General features: G+C 46.4%; 1 protein-coding gene across 2 annotated transcripts; it reads right to left on the bottom strand.

Annotated features, from left to right (window-relative positions):
- Nucleotides 1-503: 503 nt before the first annotated feature.
- Nucleotides 504-18,152, bottom strand: LOC108162704 (protein bark beetle). Of its 2 annotated transcripts, XM_017297559.2 has the most exons (12): nucleotides 18,041-18,152; nucleotides 12,638-13,290; nucleotides 10,262-10,440; nucleotides 3,938-10,197; nucleotides 3,671-3,882; nucleotides 3,250-3,605; nucleotides 3,061-3,186; nucleotides 2,824-2,847; nucleotides 2,664-2,761; nucleotides 2,231-2,601; nucleotides 1,947-2,171; nucleotides 504-1,840 (listed from the first exon to the last, which is right to left on the bottom strand). In XM_017297559.2, the coding sequence occupies exons 2-12, from the start codon at nucleotides 13,163-13,165 to the stop codon at nucleotides 779-781; spliced, it is 9,441 nt and encodes a 3,146-aa protein (XP_017153048.1). In that variant the 5' UTR covers nucleotides 13,166-13,290; nucleotides 18,041-18,152; the 3' UTR covers nucleotides 504-778. The 2 variants fall into 2 exon arrangements, with proteins under 2 accessions (XP_017153048.1, XP_017153049.1); XM_017297560.2 differs by lacking the exon at nucleotides 2,824-2,847.
- Nucleotides 18,153-18,444: the final 292 nt, after the last annotated feature.

The raw sequence follows: 18,444 nt of genomic DNA, 5'->3' as shown, positions 1-18,444 counted from the left end.
TGAATTTGAATTGAATTCAAAGGCAACGATCCAATATTATAGAGGGAAAATCGATAGTATCGATAGTGACAGTATGGGTACTCTTACCTGTAATAAATTCAGGAAACAAACAGAATTGCACAGAAATATTTATACCATCAGATAAATCATTTTGAATTTGAATTTGTTGTTCAATTCTAGTGCGCTGAGCTGGTCACACTATTTCAAAACACTTTTCAGTGTTTGTAAACGAATGTATATTTTAAATTGCCGCTGGAGTCGAAAGGAGGAAGGAAAGCAAGAGGGAATTTGTTCGGTGTGGAATGTTATTGGCAACAGGAAGAAAAAGCCGCCAATATTGGATTATTTGTCGGTTTGTCCTTTTTTGTGACTTTTTCCTGGCATCACTGGTCTCCACTGACGTCACAATTGAGCCACACAATCGTTATCGTTTTCATACAAATTTAAATTTAAAAGTATAATACGTCCTTAAATTTAAAACGACTTCTTGTTCTCTTTTAATTTTTAGTCATTTTCTCTGTTATGTTTATTTACAACAACTTAAGGCTAATTCGTATTTTGTTTGCTCTCGTTTCGATTATAATTAAATTTGGACTATAACTAATGGATGGAATGATCTAAGTATACCACAAAAAACAACGGGCGGGCGTCTTCGTCTCTCAATATCGATCGTGTCGGCTAGCATAATCTCGTTTCGGGTTCGTTCAATGCAAAACTAAAAACTAGGAAGTGAAGTGATGCTTAGGGGCAAATAGAGTATGAAGTGGAGCCAAACTCCTCACATAGCCGTCTCCAGGGGTTGACTGTGACTCCGTCCGTTCGTCTGCAACGGTTGCAGTCCCCCGGAACCATCATCGTGATCGAAATCGGTCTCCAGCAGAGCCTCCGACTTGGATCGATGGTAAGAGTTGGTCACGGCCAGCGGCGAGGGCGTCGTGGGCGAGGACTCCTCGGAGGCCGTCTGGTAGACAGTCTTGGGCCGCGCCTGTGCCGTGGGCGCCGCAGGCGGATGTGCCAACGGACGGGGTGACCGGTAGTGTGATGTGGGCGCCTTGCTGCTTCTTACGGCCGTATAGTACGAGTCCGGACGCCGCATATCCTGTTGCTGCTGCTGCGGCGTCTTGACAGCAGGCACTGAGGGCGCCGGGCGGTACAGCGATGACTCTGTGGAGTAGTTGAATTGATCCAACTTCTGGTCGAAGGGCAGCGACTCGCCGCTGCTCCTCTGTGGCATAAAGCTGCTGTGGGAGCTCCGCTGATACTCTGGCAGATTCTGCTTCAGTTCGCTGAGGAACGCCAGGCCGGGTTGACCGCGTCTGCCTCGGGACACGCCCCCCGTGCTACTGCCACCTGTGTCCGTTCTCAAGGGTAGGGTACTGGCATTGCCGTAGTAATCGGAGCCCACCTCCTCTCCTTCCGCATCCGTTTGATGGATAATGGGCGTGTCCTCGGCCACACTGGTGCTTATTGAGTTTGCCCTGGTTCCGCCGCCATACGTGGAGTTATCCCGGAAGCCCTCGTTCCGGTAACTCAACTCAAACGCATCCGATGGCTCGAGGGCCGCAGCGGCGGCTGCAGCGCGTGCCCGATGGCCCGTGGCCTTGGAAATGGTGGCCACCTTGTGGGGGGAGGAGGACTGCTGGTGATGATCCTGTGGCGCCTGCGCTGGCCTCAGGGCATTCTGATTCACATACTCATTGTAGTGGGGCTTCTGTTCGTAGCCCTCGAAGCTGCCCGCCTCAGAGCTGAGGACACTCTTGTCCATGGAATCGATGGAACCATTGGCCACCATCTGCTTGTAGTCCTGGCTCTTGGACAGAGTGCCATTGCTGGACATATTCTGATAACGATGATGATGAGGATGATGGAACCAAAGGGTAAGAAAACGAAACGAAACAAAAATCAACTTAAATTCAAACGAAAAGAAAGGGTCTCTGAAATCATACATAATTGGGTCGCCTTCGCAGTGATCCCTGGGGATCGATGCTGTTGAGACTCCGCAGACTCTGCCGGATGCTGTTCCTCCGTTGGAGGCGCTGCACATGACGATGCTTGGACTTGGCGAACCAGCAGAAGGCCACCAGAATGAGCAGGATGATGGCCAGCACAAAGGCCGAGATAATACTAATGGCAAAAATGTCAGCACGCCAGGACAAGGGATCAATGATTACCTAGGGAAAAAGGGATTCATGAATTAAAGCTCAGGATTCCCTCTGCTGAATAGACTTACTCTTGGATCCATTTCGCATATGAAGCCCCTTTCCTTGGCACAGTCTTCCACCTCGATCTCCCCGAACACGAAGCTCGTGCAGCGCTCGATGTGATTGTAGTCCTGTATCCACACCTTTTCGGGATACTTCAGATGCCGCATCTGGCTCTGCAGATACTTCCACAACGTGGTCTGATCCGTTCTGATAAACGGCATTGTGGAGTTCTCCGAGCGACAGAAGTCACGCGCCTCGTGGAAGGTCATTGGCGCCCCAACATAAATGAAGCATGTGTCGTGGACCAGACCCCAACCCGGTGGACATTTGCCATCCAAAATGGTTTCATTGTTCATTTGAAAGGGCACGGCCAGGACTTCCAGCAGCATGGGATCATCTGGAAGGCATTCGAAGGGTAAAATATTCGTAAAAAAGAGATATTTTTATCGAAGAGCTAACCTGATTTATCTTTTATGCGCGACTGTACCGAAATAGTGTTATTGTAACTCCAATAGTTGTGACGGGCATCGATCCTCGAACTCCAGGTTTCAAAGGTCCTAGGGGTGAGATTTATACATTAGCAGGGGTTCTTAGAGGAGTTTTTATAGATATATCTTACCTGTTTTCATAGTCAAAACTCATACTACAAATAGACAAAGAAGAAAAATAGATCAAGGAAAGAAATTAGTAAAGTTCCCACAAAGAAGAGGTAGAAAAAGAGCTCAGGAGTCGAGATATAAAGAAACTACTTATCGAATTATTTAGATATAAAGAAAGAAGATTTCAAAAGAATAAAAGGGCTAGAAAATCGACTCCATAGCCTTTTGCTTAAGACTATATTAAATCACATATTTACATGGAATTATTAACAGTCAGCAGTTCATAATCGTTCTCGTAGTTCTCAAAGATATTATCCACATATTGCTGACCTGCGGTGCCGGCCACAACCGTGGCCCTAGTCATCCAATTGGTGGCGACATTTCTACAAGGAAAGGATACATTTTAGACAAACTTCTTTGAATATTATAAGCATATGATCGTTTACCTATAGAAACCATTATGGGCTGTGGTTTGATAGATCTGCAGGCGGACTTTCTCGAAACCAGAGACCTCCATGATGCGGCCACCGATGTTGCTGTGGACATAGTTGTAGCTGAAGTTGGAGACCACTTGGCACAGCCTAATCACATCCTCGTAGCCAGCCATGTTCTGGGCAAAGTAATTGCGATAGAGCTCCACTTCCTGGTAGGGAGACGACTGGCGTCCTTCCACATAAAGAGCGGGACGATTGCGATTCCTCATAAAGAGATTGTGATGGATGAACCCTCTCAGGGATGTGGCGGAGCCACGCGAGTCAGCGCGAATGCGTAGCCCGCCCTGGTTCTCCAAAAGGAGGTTGTTCTGCAAGAGGAGAGAGAGGAAGAGGGATCAGATATTGAGCTGTTTCAATGATTAGTTTTACCCACCATAAAGTACATGGAGTTCATGTTCTGCACATCCAAATTCAGGGCCGAGGCGCAGGTGGAAAAGTTGCCATACAACTGGCGACAGTTCTTCTCAATACGGTTTCCAATTAGGGTCAGTGTGGGGGTCACTTCACCCGCCGAGGCATAGCTAACAGCACCCTTCATGGCTCCCGAGATGTGTGTATCCGTGATGTTGTGCAGGGCATCGCGATCTGTAAGAAATCAAGGGTTAAAAGGGCCAATATATATGGGTATTCTAGAGCTTACTTTGTCCCAAAGTGGAGATGGGCACCGTGACCACTTCCGCTATAAAACCATGGGTTTCTGGGGCGCCACTTGCCACCAGCTGGAGACTCATCGTTGGTCCTTTGGTCTTGAAGAAGGATCGCTGGTTGCCCGTATCCGATTCGATCTTCCCCAGATACGTGGCGGTCACATTGTAGATATCGCCGTCGTACAACTTGATAAAGTCCGTCCTGCCGTAGAGCTTTGAGTGATTAAACAGATTGGACTGAAGCAGGCGGAATCCAATGGGTTTGGCGCGGAAGGCAGAGGTGAAGATCTTCACACAGTTGACCGGATTATTGTCGTACTTGTAGTAGATGAGCATGCGTTCTTCGATGTCCAGCACCTTCTGGGGATCACAGATGTCCACCAACGAGAAGAGTTTGTAGGGAAGATCGAGATTTTTCAATGGCGAAAAGCTGGATTCATCGCTGTCCCGTCCCTCTCCAGTGAGCGAAACAATGCTGATGCCTGTTCCCAGGGTCTTGTTGATGTTCAGATGATTGAGATTGAGCTTGCCACTGGGCGCAATCAGATTGATGCCGTGATTGGCCGAGTTCTCGATGCTCACGGAACTTATGGTGGGATTCTTGTGGATGGCCTGTATGGCGGCTGCCTTGTGATTGTGCAGGATACCCGCCTGCTCGATCTTCACGTACTCCAATTGACTTTCCCTCAAAGGAAGACGGGCATGGGAGCGAGTGTTGTGCAGACGATGCTCGTATTGGATCTCCTCGAACTTTGAGTTGGCGAAACGCACCCCTCCCCAGTAGACCTCATCGTCGGCCACACTATTGCAGCTCACGAAGACATAGACATCGTCCCACTTGCACTCGTGACGGTGCCCGTAGAGCTGACCATTCAGCCGCTCTGCACAGTCCTCCATGCGCTCTTCATCGCCACGACACTCCAGGGGCTGCACCCAGGACCAAATGCGAGTCAGCGAGTTCGTGTGGAACTCAATGCGCCTGTCGTGACCATAGTAGACATTCAGGGGATCGAAGCCCAGCTCCCGGCAGACGACCTGGGCATTGCGTTCGGTGAAGCGACCATCGCATATGGGCACCCACTGCAGTGTCGTGTGATTAAAGTACTCCAGGAATCCCTCATTCAGGCCGAACAGTCCGTCCGCCTCCCCCGTGCAGTTGTTGGCACTGGTGCACAATCGAATGGAATCGAAATCGGTGAGAGCCGCACTCATATCCTCCAGGGCACGCTTCCGGGGCTGTGCCTCCACCATGGACTCGCGGGTGGCGTTCCGGAAGGGACGCATCACAATCGGCGACTCCTTGTAGCCAATGGCCATTAGAGTTCCAAGAACGAGGATACCCACATTCGGCTCAAACTCCATGGTCACGCCGTGATTGATGGTCAGGGTTTTGCCAGGCATCACTGTGATATCCGACGATATGTAGTAGGGAGAGCTCTGCTTGAGCAGCGTCAGATCCTTGTAGACCCTGCCGCCACGATACGTATAGAGATCGATCTCCTGGTCCCGATTGAAAGGCACCACCACGGAGACACTCGCGTCGTAGCTATCCTCGATCAAGAACGGCTGATATATCACATCCGCATGATCGTTCCAGTTGTCAAAGTCAAAGATCTTGGACTCTATATGGGTGGTGTCCCTGGTGCCCCACCAGTTCTCTCGCGCCTCAAAATAGTTGTTCAATCTGGCGGATCTGACACCCGCCACCAGGTTGTAGTCCATGTCGTTCTCTGATATAAGATTTCGATAGAGTCTCACGTTCTGGACACCATCCAAACGGATCACAGCGGTGGGCACACGATGCTGTTTTCGCAGCTTCCTGACGGCCTTCAAATAGTGATGTCTGTAGTCGGCAGTGAAGGTGACAATCTTGTTGCCCTTGAAGCTGTTGTATTCTATGCTGGCGGGCACCTGTCCGATGATTTCACTCAGCGAATCAGCCTTAAAGAGCAGCACAAATTTCGCGTTGTTCGATTCAAAACGATTATTGTCGAATTTCAGACGTTTCTCCATGCCATCGAGGGCTATCAGAGCGTTCGGACAATTGTTCTCCCTGAAGACATTCGAGGTGATATTAAACACGGTATAGTGGCCATGAACGGATATGTGAAAGTCGCGATTCCGCTGCCAGGTGCTGTTCCCAAAGTAAATGGAGTGCGTGAAGTTCTCGTTGTACTGCCAGACGTACGGCAGAGCCACCTGGAAGCCTCCGTGGGTGTTCTGCTCCACGGTGGTGTCCTGTATCACATAATGGAAGAGATTGTTGGAAGAGCGCAGATCCTTGGACATTTGACGGATGCCATGACCGTTCTGGGAGATCAAAGATCCGTTCACGTGGATGGTGACCTCTGAGAGATTGCTGGATATCACGTCCCAAAAGGGTGACCGAATGAGAATCGCCTCGTGATCGTTGTAGCTCAGCTCCGAGTTGATCAGACGTATGGATTCGTTGGCCTTTCGCAGATAGTTCTCTCCATTGTCCCCTATATATCGGTTGTAGTAAATGCCGGTTATGCCCCTCAGATTCTTCTGGATCTTTGTGGATCGTATGAGGAGGGTGGGCACTGGTCCGCTGACAATCCGGTTACGTATGTTTTGAACGGGTGCCGTGACTGTACTCAGCATAAGGACAGCTCCACCCAGGGCGTGTAGGCCACTCTCGTAGTAAATAATGATGCCGTAGCTGCTGCTTGTCACGGGGAAGACATTCAGGTCGCGCTTCACCTGCCACAGATCGCTCCTTATATTCTCCGTTCGTGCATTCAAGATGCTGATGCTCTCCGTCGACAGATTGTGTATGGGATTGAGGAGTTGTATGCCTATCACGTAGCCCGCAGGGCACTGGACCACAATCTTCCGACTGATGGACTGTCCCAAGAGCTCCTCGGTGCGAATATACTTGTGCTCGAAGGTGCCCAGATCGATGTTGGCTATCTCATGGGGCAGCAAATACGGATCGTAGTCTGTGTCGTAGGCGTTGAAGTCCGTGGCCATGCTGAACCATCCGCCGATCTCCTTCTGATCGAGTGCTGAGATCACCGCATCGTGGGTGATGCCACTGCCACGGTTCTCCTTGATGATGGAGCCGGAGATGCGGAAATCCAACTGCTTGAAGCTGATGCCGCTGCCCTGATTGCCAGAGAACTCCGAGTTCTTGATGTTGTTCACCGACTTGCCAGCATAAATGTCCGCATAGATGATGCCCAGACCATCCTGAAGATTGTTCACCACTCGCACGTTCTCCAGATTGTGACGGGCATGATCCATTTGCACGGCCGGCCGGAAGGCATTCGTGGTGTAGTCGAAGAGTCCTGCTTTCTCGACGGTCACATACTGAAGGTCTGCTCTCTCCGCGAGCATGCTGAAGCGTACGCCCGCCCAGGCACCCTCGTAGCACCGCAAACCCACGTCGTTTTCATGGCTGCACGTGTTCTCGAACTCGTACTCCGCCCTGCACTTTGTGACGTCTTTATCCTGAAGTGTGCACCGCACATTGGCCACCAGGATGTCCTCGGAGGTGCCTGCACTCGGCAGCTGTGAGCGAAGTAGTCGCCAATCCTGGGGATTCAGGGAGTAACCCAATTGGTGGCACACCAAAGCAGCGTTCAGCACACTCCAGCCATAATCACAGACGGTGCCCCAGCGCCCCTTGATGTACATCTGTAGCCTTCCCTCATTGGCGCCCGCACCACCCACAAGACGCACCGGAATCCTGGGGACACCATCGGAGGGAATGACCTCCGTTTCCATGTCAATGGCCTCCGTTTCGCTGTCCAAATCGACGGTCTCCGTATCGTTGTGCTCCCCAATGATGGTCTCCCTTTTGAGGGTGAAGAGTATGTCGTCGGGTCGGCGACCTCTTGCCTCCAGTTTGCCTGCCACCATCATCCCGACACTGGGCTCGAATCTCAGCGTAGTTCCTGGCTGCAGGATGAGCTTTCCTCCTGGCCGAATGTTGATGTCCTTGGTGACCGTGTAAGTGCCTGCCGGGACCATATCCTGGCCATCCACCTCGCCTCCGATGACATCGCTGCCTTCGTGGAAGAATCGAGGCACCACAGTCGACACAGTGATCATGGCAGTGGATCCAGGATTAGAGCTGTGCAGCAGGTAGGGAATGTAGTTGATCTTTGCCAGATTATAGCGATCATTGCGATGGAAGAGTCTCGCATAGATGCGATTCTCGTCGGTGTGTCCGAGCCAGTTGCAGGTGGCATTAATGATCTTGCTCTGGTCCGTCAGCTGTGAGCCAATCTCGTACATGGAGTCCAGATTGTGGAGGATATTCCGGAAGATGTCCACATTGCTGGAGCCCACAACCACGGGAGCTGCCACCCGAGATCTGGGATTGAGTCTGCCCGCACCGTCAGAGCCCTCACTGCCAGCAATCAGCGGTCCAAAGGCCTCCGTAATGTTGTTGCTCCGCACGAAGTTCCGCGTGAAGAGAATGTACTGCACCTCTGCTCGGCTGTAGGGCGACAGACCCAAGGACACCACGTGGACACCACTGTTCCGCATGAAGTAATTGCTTTGAATGATTAGCTTTACGGGGAAATAGTTGAACTCCGGATAAATGTAATCGTTGTTCACATAGAGACATCCGTAGGAGCCAAAGCGGAACACGTTGAACTCGATCCTTCCCTGGAGATTCAGGGCGGGACTTAGGTTTATGGAGTTTGCTTGGGAGTACTTGAACTGATTGTGTCCCAGCTGGAGCTGCATGTTCGGCAGACCATTGGCCGTGGCCTGGTAGCAGGACTCGATGAAGACATCGTTCTGCTGGCTCCCGTTGAAGCTGTTGCCGGTGATGTTCACCCAAATGGGGCGGCAAAAGTTGCCATGGAATACACCCGTCTCCAGGTTCCCTCCTATCTGCGAGTACTCCAACACGCTGGTCTGATTGAAGGGTATGTACTCCACTCGATCGATTTCCGTGGTGTGATTCAGCCATGTGGCCACTCCATAGCCCTTGTTGGCCGTCAGCGCCGACCGCGAGATGTTCCTGTTTCCTCCATAATACGTGATGTTCACACCGGCTCCATTGTTGAAGCTGATGTTGGAGCTGGTGATGTTCACATCTCCGGCACCGCTGGTCACATGCACACCCGCCACATGGCCATTGCCGGAGACGGAGCTGCTGTGCACGTGTATCTTCGAGCGGATGTTGTCGATGGCCACGCCACGGCCGCCATTATCCTCCACCGTGGATTGGGAAACCTTCAGATCGTAGGCCACTGAGTCGCCGGAGGTGATCCGGAAGTAGCCATTCATCTCCTGCCTGGCATCCGCACGTATCCGGACAAACATCTTCTCCCTGGTGGTGGTCACACTCTGTGGCCGCGTGGAGTTTCTCGCCTGCCACTGGAACAGCAGTCGATCGTTGGTGGAGGCTCCGTCGTAGATCTCCACGGTGGCCGTCTCGTTTTGCATCAGGACAAAGTGCTCGAAGTGTAGGGTCAACAGGTAACCGGGACGCGTGAAGAAGTACTTGCCGCACTCCTTGGCCGAGCCGGCATAGTATTTCTGGGTGAAGGACAGTGAAATGGGGTACGTTTGCCCCGAGGTCGTGGGCAGCGTGCAAAAGTCATAGATGCTCGCCCGGTCCTTCCGCTCTGTGCCGCGCAGATCGTGGCCCACATATTTGACACCATCTGCCGCATTGTCCACAATCGAGCAGCCATCGAGCTGCACCAATCCCTGGCTGGAATTGACAAACACTCCGATGCCGTTGCTCTTTCGCACGGTGACATTCTGCAGGTTGAATCCTGCCCACGGAAGGGTGCTGTTGAATCCCGTGTAGGCCGAGTGACTGATCACCACATGCTCCATTTGCGGGGGCAAACCCTGGACTTCCACAGCGGATTTCGCACTGAAACCCTCGCCGTTTCCTGCTCGTATTATGTCCACATACTTCAGACGTGATTCCGAACGGGCAGCGTACACGGTGTTGTCCCTTCCCAGGGCCTTTGTGGATGGTGCATTATCGAAGTAGATGCCACGCCAATGTCCCAGGGGCTCGGCATGAACCGGCTGGCATTGGATACCCAAGTCGTTGTGGTAATCGCAGGCTCCGGCTCCCATCTGCCGGGAGCTCCAGGCACAGTCCACCAGCTGGTTCTCTCCTCCCCGACACTTGGGCTGCTCGTAAAGCAGTCGCGGATAGTATCCTGGCGTCCTTTCCACCCAGTTCCAGAAGCGACCGCCTCTATAGCCCAACTGCTTGCAGGCCACACCATAATCGGCCAAGGTCCAACTGGAAATGGAATGTATTTATTACTATGATATTCGGGGACTTTTATTAGCCTGTGTTGGCCTACTTTCTAGAGTTGGAGCACACTGATCGCCAGGCACCTTTGTGGTACAGCTGCAGTCTTCCCTCGACGGGAGTGGGTCCATCTACCAGACGTATGCCCTTCTCCTGGTCATCGGGCAGCTCCATTTTATAGTTTGCTGTATTGCCTTGCGACTTCAGCACAATTCTTTCTGTTGGGGTGCCCTGGAAAGGAGAGTAAAAATTAATAACAATTCGAAGCTGAGAAGAATCGGAGTATTGGGCCAGGAAAAAAGTCTACAAATAGTAAAAATATATCCTTTAATTCTGAAAACTATGGAGTACACAGATCCAAAGGAAACTAAAGCTATTATCCAGCTATATGGATACATATGTATATATAATATTTAAGGAAATTACAGAATTTATTGCGTTACAAGTTAAAGACCACTTTTCGTTTTAAAAATTGTAAGAAAACGTACAAAGAAGTCAGGCTTATAAAAATTAGGCAATCTATAGAAAACTGATTAATTTATTAAAAAAATTTTATTTTTATTTTTGTTTAACGTTTGTGGAAAATATTTTAAAAACCAGGAGACTGGAGACACGCCAACTCTTTAGCCCTCTATATGTAAGAGAATGAACTTCTATCCAATATATAAAATACTCAATAGATATTGAAACCAAATAAATTCTGAAATTATTCCAATTAAACCCATTTCTTTCTAGGGTTAAATGCTCATCGGACATGGAATATTTAAGTCTTATATCGCAATCTTAAGGTAAGATTTTATTTTTACTACCTTTAATTACCTTCCCAAATATTTGTGTTTCTTCCCACCAAAAAAAAGCTTTAAAAACGAGTAATTTGCTTAGGAAAAAACTCATCAAATTATGAAAACGTGCGACCTCTGGAAACTGTATCTGTATCTCTGTTATTAACTCTCTTCTTTGACGCTTTTGTGTGGTTTCATTCCCAGTTCGCGCACACATTTTCACTTTTGACTTTTCTGCTCTCGCGAGTCTTGCAATTATTTTCATTTTCAATTATGATATCTTCTCGCCATTTGGCCTTCGTTTGCCAATGAAAATCATTTGGAAAAATACATAGTATACATCATCATCATCAATTAACACCTATGCAGTGTCTATCAAGAAGATCTTCAATATATGGAGAGATATCTCTTTTGAGACAGACAGTCGCCCACCCCAAGAAAAGTTAATTTTCTTTAATTAAAGACAAACACCAGTGAACTCTTAACCCACAAAAAAACACATGACTCACGGCTGTTTTGCATATCCCCAAAAAAAAAAAAAAAAAAAAAGTGTGAAAAAGTAGTTCAATATTTTTTGGAAGATCATCTCAAGAAAGGGAGGAGCTCAGAGCTAGAGAGCGAGAGCTAATTTAATCATTTCCCTTTGGGTCTATGGTTTATGAATTTGTCAATTATGCGACTCCGACATTCACTTAAATCTAATTAACCCCTAATGACCCCTTGACCGCTGATTAAGCGTCTCTCAAAGAACGGAACAACATGCAAAGTGAATGCAACCATGGCTCTTTGATGTTGGAACGGTAATTGGAAGGAAGTCGTTTGTCGCCTGAACTTGGTGACCCACTTGCCACATGCCACAGCCACAGTCACAGCCCCGGCCATTGCGCATGCCCTGTCGCCCTAACCTACCACTACTTGCGGCCCGTGCTCTCGCTCCATATGGAATTTGGATCTCCCCCTCTCGAAAAATGTGTAAATCAGACAATCGCAATCTTATCGCCCCTCCGATAGAGTCAACATTGAGCGAACTCCGCTACGACAGTGGTGTGTGGGGCTTATCTATCATTTGGGTTACTCATTCGCCGAGCAGGTTCCTCTGATAGCAACAGGTGCCCCCTCGCTTAATCATTCGCAAAAAAGGTGCCTACAGGTGCCTACGGGAATGGTAGCAAAGTCGATTCGAGGAGTACCCTGCAGTTGGGAAATATAACCATTCTTGAAGCCGCAACAAGCTACAAAGTTTTATGGATCGTAGAAGCAGTAAGATCATAAACTCTCTTTGGAATTCTAAAAGAATCTTAATTCATTAAAATATAATACAACTTCTTTGGATTTCTATCATATTATTGTTAAGTTCTATTCTATTTTAAAGATATTAATAATACTCAATATTAAAAGAAAAGATATCAATAAGATATTTCTTTCCTTAAATCAAAGAAACTAAAGAAGAAAAGAAAAGTAAAGAAACAAATTTTCCACTCAATCAAAAATATTTGAATTAAACCAAGAAAATCTACCTAATCTCCAACCATTCTTCCCACTATCCCATCTAAACCCAATATCTAAACGGAAAGGGTATAAATAAATAAAGACTACATTTTCAAAGGCCTCATTGGTATATTCCTTATATTCCATTCAAAACTTACCACTGCCTGGAGAACTCCCTTTATTTTGAGGCCCTTGGTGGGGGCAAACTCAATGGTGACCCCCGGCTCGATGGTCAGGCGTGCCCCGCGCATCACTTCGAGGTCGTCGCGCGCCAGGTACGGGCTCTCGCTGCGCCGGAGAGTGCGCTCGCTGAGGATTTCGCCACCCTGCAGCTCCGTGTACGATGATGTCAGCGGGACTGGCGTCGACAGCGGCGGCGGCGGCGGCGGCGTCATGGTGGCGTCTCCCGAATGTGCCCTTGTGGCGGGTAGAAGTTGTGTGGCGCCATCGAGACTGGCGAACTCGATATCATTCTCCTGCAGCAGTTCCACCTCGGTGTCTGCTGGGGGCAGCCCCTGTTGGGGCTGTTGGGCGCGACCCAGTTGGCACGAGGACAACAGCAGCAGGGCCCCCAGCAGCAGGAGCCATATGTTGTTGCTGCCCCATTGTGGGGCAGTGGGCGGCAGGCAGTGTGTTTGTTGACTTTGTGATTTGTGACAGTTCGTTTTATGTCGTTGCAGCTTCATTTGTGCATTGTTTTTAAATCACTTTTCCTTATCGTTGAATATCGTTTAATTTCGCGTTAAATTATTCGTTGCACTAAACTATTTTTTACATATTTTCCATGGCAGTTGGATTGTTGTTTAAAAAGCTGGATGGAGTAAAGGGAATAAAATATTTAATTTTTTTTCTTTATAATTTTTGATTACATTTCACTGAAATATTTATTATTTTTCATACACTTTCATATAATTTACATATTTTGTTAGGTATTATTTTTGTTCATATTTTTATGGTTTCGTAAACTTTTTTGAATTTCATTTTTAGCTTTAATTGTTTTATTTGATAACTTGAACACTTTTTAAACTTTTGAATGTCGTTTAAACGTGTATTTTGTCGCTTCTCAGTTGCATTCGATTTTTTTTCTTATTTTCTTTATAATTTATTTTCCATCGAAAATTTATTGTTTAGTTTCAAAATAATTTTAAAATTTATTTAGTCACACTTTCTGTTAATTCTCATATTAATTTGTACAAAATGTTCGTTTTTTATAATAGAAAATCACATAAATAACTTATACGTGCCGTTTTTTCGGTTTTTTTCACCGAATTTTCTCTACAACTTTCAGCGTTCCCCTGCTCATCTTTTTTTCCTAACAATTTTCCCACTTTTTATATTAATTTCGATTTCCATGCATTCTTCCATCAGTTAACACCTCACAACATTCTCTGCTGGGGAGCTCTATGTTTTTCCTCTCGAAGATTTCCCAACCGAAACCTGAGAATTTTGTGGCAAGAGGCCGTCGTCGTCTCTTGCATTGTTAACAACTCTGATAAGCCGCAACGGAAAACAGGGCCCGAAAATATTACCAATCCCACAGAACAACAAACACACACAAAAAGCCACAACACACAAATACCAATGCACTCCCCAACCCCCTTCCGCTCCCCCCGCTAACCCACTCACGCAGCTTTTGTTTGTATCGTGCCTTAACAAACAAAAAAAAAACACGTCTATACGCAAAGAACCGTTAGCAGCGACTGTGACGACTGAGCTCCAACAGGGTTTCCATATATTATATTACGTGCATTACAGAAAGAGAGAGAGAGAGAGAGAGCGACTGAGTGGGGGCACAGCAAGGCAGCGAGACAGAGAAAGCGATATAGGGGGAGAGAGAGCGAAAGAGCGGAGTGGACGCCAAGCAACCGAACAAAACAACAACATGTTAAATATTGTAGACCCCTACCCCCTCTCCCTCACCAGCGCTTTTATAAAATAACTGTAAATGTGTAGGCATTTCATTCATGCCAGAAAGAGAGCCACCGAATAAAGAGAGGAGCCAGAGCGAGAGCGACGCACGCACTGCAAGTTTTTTTTTGGTATACCCTACCCGAAAGGGTATTATTGTTTTCCGAAGAGTTTTGTAAGGGAGAGAAGAATGCATTTTGGGAAACATATGTACATATATTGTACTTTTGATCGGACTAACTGACGAGCCCCTTTTAGGGTATACAATATAATTACCCTGAAACTTTGAATAAATCTTGTATTTTTTAATACAGGATACAAATTAATCGATCGAATATGAAGGATCGAATGGGAAATACGATCGTCGATAGTAAAATATATGTGAGAAATTCCAATATCCTTAACTTCATAGCTAATAATCTTAAAATCATGTCATAGGTCCGTCCATGTCCGTCTTATAGCAAGTATTTGTATACTTAAATAAAGTTTTTTTCTAAAGATTAATCCAAACAAACTCCAATACTTATAGTTTAGGGAGTATTTTCATAGCTATAAAAGTTTGATCAATATTCTAGGGGAGTTTCCCCTTCCCAAATCATATAAAAGATCAATCTGCAAGGGTATCCGAGAGCTTCGTTCCTCGAGATCTGATGTTCCTCTGTTGTTTCTGTCTGTTTTCTTGTTTCTACTGCATCTTCTCCTTCGTCTTCTTTGTGGCGTTACGTGTGCGTAAGAAAGAAGAAAGCATTTCCACCTCTGACAACACCCCCCTACCCCCTACTCCTAGGTATCTTTTGGGGCAACCAGCATTTTACATTTATCGAATATGCAAAGTGGCTTGGAGGCAAGCGATGCGTGTGTGGATTGTATCTTTTCTTGGATGTGACTCAACTGCAAGCGATGCAAGTCGTTGACGTTGAATGTTGAACGTTGTTACTGCCGTTGCCGTTGCTGTTGCAGTGACTGCGTTTTGAAGTGCATTCAAAAGTTTATTGTCTGCCTTTTTATGGGTTTATTAACTTTAGTTTGGTTTGGCATTTTGCGTTCAACACAAAAGCCAAGTGAACGTTAAGAGGGGGTCCGGGAGTGCGGCTAGGTCTGCTCTTACTCCTGACTAGTATTTTATGGCATGGATATACATGTTTTTTTTTACCAGAGTGACCATTAATATTGGAACAATCTGTAAAAAGTTTTTAACAATCTATTAAGTGCTTTAATGGAACTTTTGGATTGGTATTAGGTGCTAAAAGCAATTCACTTTCTGATGAAATTAGTTAAATGACACAAAGGATATATCGATTGAACTTTTTACTTGAATCTTTGGGGTATTAATGAGGTAAATTCCATACATATTCCATATGTGTCCCGACGAACACACTAGAGTACTTGGATCTCTGTAAAGAGATCAGAAATCTGTTCCAAAGAAATTCAAGAAAAGTATCCAAATACTTTAATAATTTTGAAAAATATCTGTAGTTTTTCAAAACACGAAAGTTCTTCAAAGCCTCCAAGAAAACTTTATTACCATAATCCTACAGATAAAATTATCTTTTATCCCAACTAATTTTGTACCCCAATAACACCCTTGCAGCCTTGGTTCAATTTCATATTCAAATAATATCATATTTCGACTCTTGTAAAACCTCAAAATTCCCGTAGTTCTCTTCTATTCCGTGTATTTCTAGTTCGAGCTTTCACTCAGTGGGTTGGCCATTCGAAAGGGTTTTCCTGCTGTGCGGCTGTTTTTGACCAATTTTACAGCAATTTAATTTAGTTTCCGTTCTTTCAGAGGTTCAACAACCCGTTGGACCACATTTGTGGCCACCATTCAATTACCTAAACAATTTGATGGTAGCTTGAGGCTCGTTCCCCGCCTCATCATTGTTCAATTTGCTTTCGCTTTGTTTCTATTTTGCTTTAAACTCGAATTTGCATCTAGTATTTGTTAGTCATTAGCCGGCATCAATGAGATGAGCGCCGCATGACTAATACAACCCACAATAAGTCACCTAATGCTATCTCTATCTTTATCGGTATGTAGTAGTATGTGCTCTCTCTCTTTCTCACTCTTTCATTCAGCCATTGATGATGTGACTTGATGCTTAAAATTATGATAAGATTGACCAGCAAGCTTTTGATACCCTGCCGGAGTGAGAGGGTATATTGTGGGGGGATTTTCTGTTTGACAAGCAAACCCTCTTCAGGAGGGTATCTTTTAATGACTATCTGGCTACCTTTCTGTATACATAGTATGTCTTTTTTGATGTGAAAGAAAAGATTTGGGAGACTATATAATTGCGGTTCTGTGTGACCTCCGAAAGAAGAGATAATAGTTTTGGTATATCATTGCCCAGAACATCGGAATTCGGATTGGAAATCTTAGAAAATCTTTAGAAAAGAGAATTTGAGCTAAAATCAAAAAATACTAGCTGTAGTCCTTCATTGCTAGAGTTTTGTATAATTCCTGGTTGCCATTTCTGGTGAAAATACAAAAGTTTTCACATTTTACGAGATATCAAAAGCTCCAACTAATGGACATCCCTTGGTCGCAATACTTTTCTATACCTTAAACACTGTCTTTGTTTTTTTATTATGTTCTATTATAGATATTTTTGTATCTAGGGGAATTTATGGGCTCCACCACAAAATGCACTGAGAATATCTATTGTACTATTTTGCGTTGCTGGTCACCTTATCTATAAGAACGTATTCCGAATGATTGATAATGTCCGACTTCCTTTCACGTAAGCGAAATGAACTTTTAATTCCTGTAACCGAGGGGTGACGAGGGGCGAGGGCCGGCGCGTCATCGGCCTGCTTCCTATACACAATTTCCGATGAGTAATAATGTAGAACGGAAGTAACAGAGGAACTTACAGAGGTGCAACCTGTCTCTCTTTAGAAAAAAGAGAGGGCTAGAGAGAGAGGGAGCGAGGCAAGTGCAACAAAAACGTTGCGGCTGGCTGAACGCATTTGCACAGTTGAAGTTGCAGTTTATTGGCCACAGAAATTGGCATAGATGTTGGTGGATCGGATGTGGCAATTAGGCACTGAACAAAAAAACAACAATCGTCGTCCACAAAACGCAAGAAAGCGTGCAACGCGCCGAAGAAGAGGTAAAAGCAGTTCGCAGCAGAATTCTCAAGTTGTGGTCTCGAACAGCAATCTTTACACATGGCTGATCTGAGACCCACTCTACTCTCTACCAATCCATAGTGTTCCCCTCTAAGAATAACGAAAATATCTCGAGTCGAAACCAAAGCCAAGAACCCAATCTCTTTTGGCCAGAACCCGCCGTCTTGGTAATGCCTCTGTTTTTCTCCCTCTTGTACGTTTTCTTTGTGTACTCCGCGCACTGGTATCTGGCACTGTGTGTGTGTGTGTGTGTGTGTTTGGTAACACTTTTTGGCCAAGCCAATACCAACACAACCTCACTTTTTGGAAGCTTTTAGGCTTCTTTCACATTCGTGCACATGATATTTTCCTCAAATTGTTGAAGTTTTCACAGTTTTATTCACTTTTAATTCATTATTTTGCATTTTTGTTCACAATTTCGATCGGATCTGAGGGCTTTATCGCAACGACGCTATTCGCTTTGGCGTTTAAGGCGCGGTCAAGAGTGATCTTTCGCTCGCACACACTCACACACTTACACAAAGCTCGAGTGTACGTATACGTATACGTGACAAGCTACTACAATGAAAAGCACCGTTGAGATCAATATGTCCAGAGCGCACACGTCTTCTCGGTCGCGTCGTCGTACACCTTCTGAGTTGTGGCCGAGACTTGAATTTGGAGAGCTCCGTGGAGCGCCGCTGAGCACGCTGAGTCGCCCCGAGAGGCGTCGCAGTATATTGTACATATGTATGTGCCGTAGAAGCTTTCGTACGGCCAGAGCGCAAAATGTAAATGGCTCTGAGGTGAGAGAGAGAGGTCTCTGGCGCTGCGTTGCTCTCGAGTTACCTTGGCCGAAATGTCATCAGTGGCGACCGCAGAGGCAGTGGCAGAAACCAGTAACAGCCGCAGCAACAGTGCCAGTGGTTGTACTTGTTGCTTC

Source organism: Drosophila miranda, chromosome 4 (assembly GCF_003369915.1).
Source record: "Drosophila miranda strain MSH22 chromosome 4, D.miranda_PacBio2.1, whole genome shotgun sequence".
In the NCBI taxonomy this organism is placed as follows: domain Eukaryota; kingdom Metazoa; phylum Arthropoda; class Insecta; order Diptera; family Drosophilidae; genus Drosophila; species Drosophila miranda.
The sequence above is the reverse complement of the archived record's forward strand: the minus strand, read 5'-3'. Positions and strand labels throughout refer to the sequence as shown.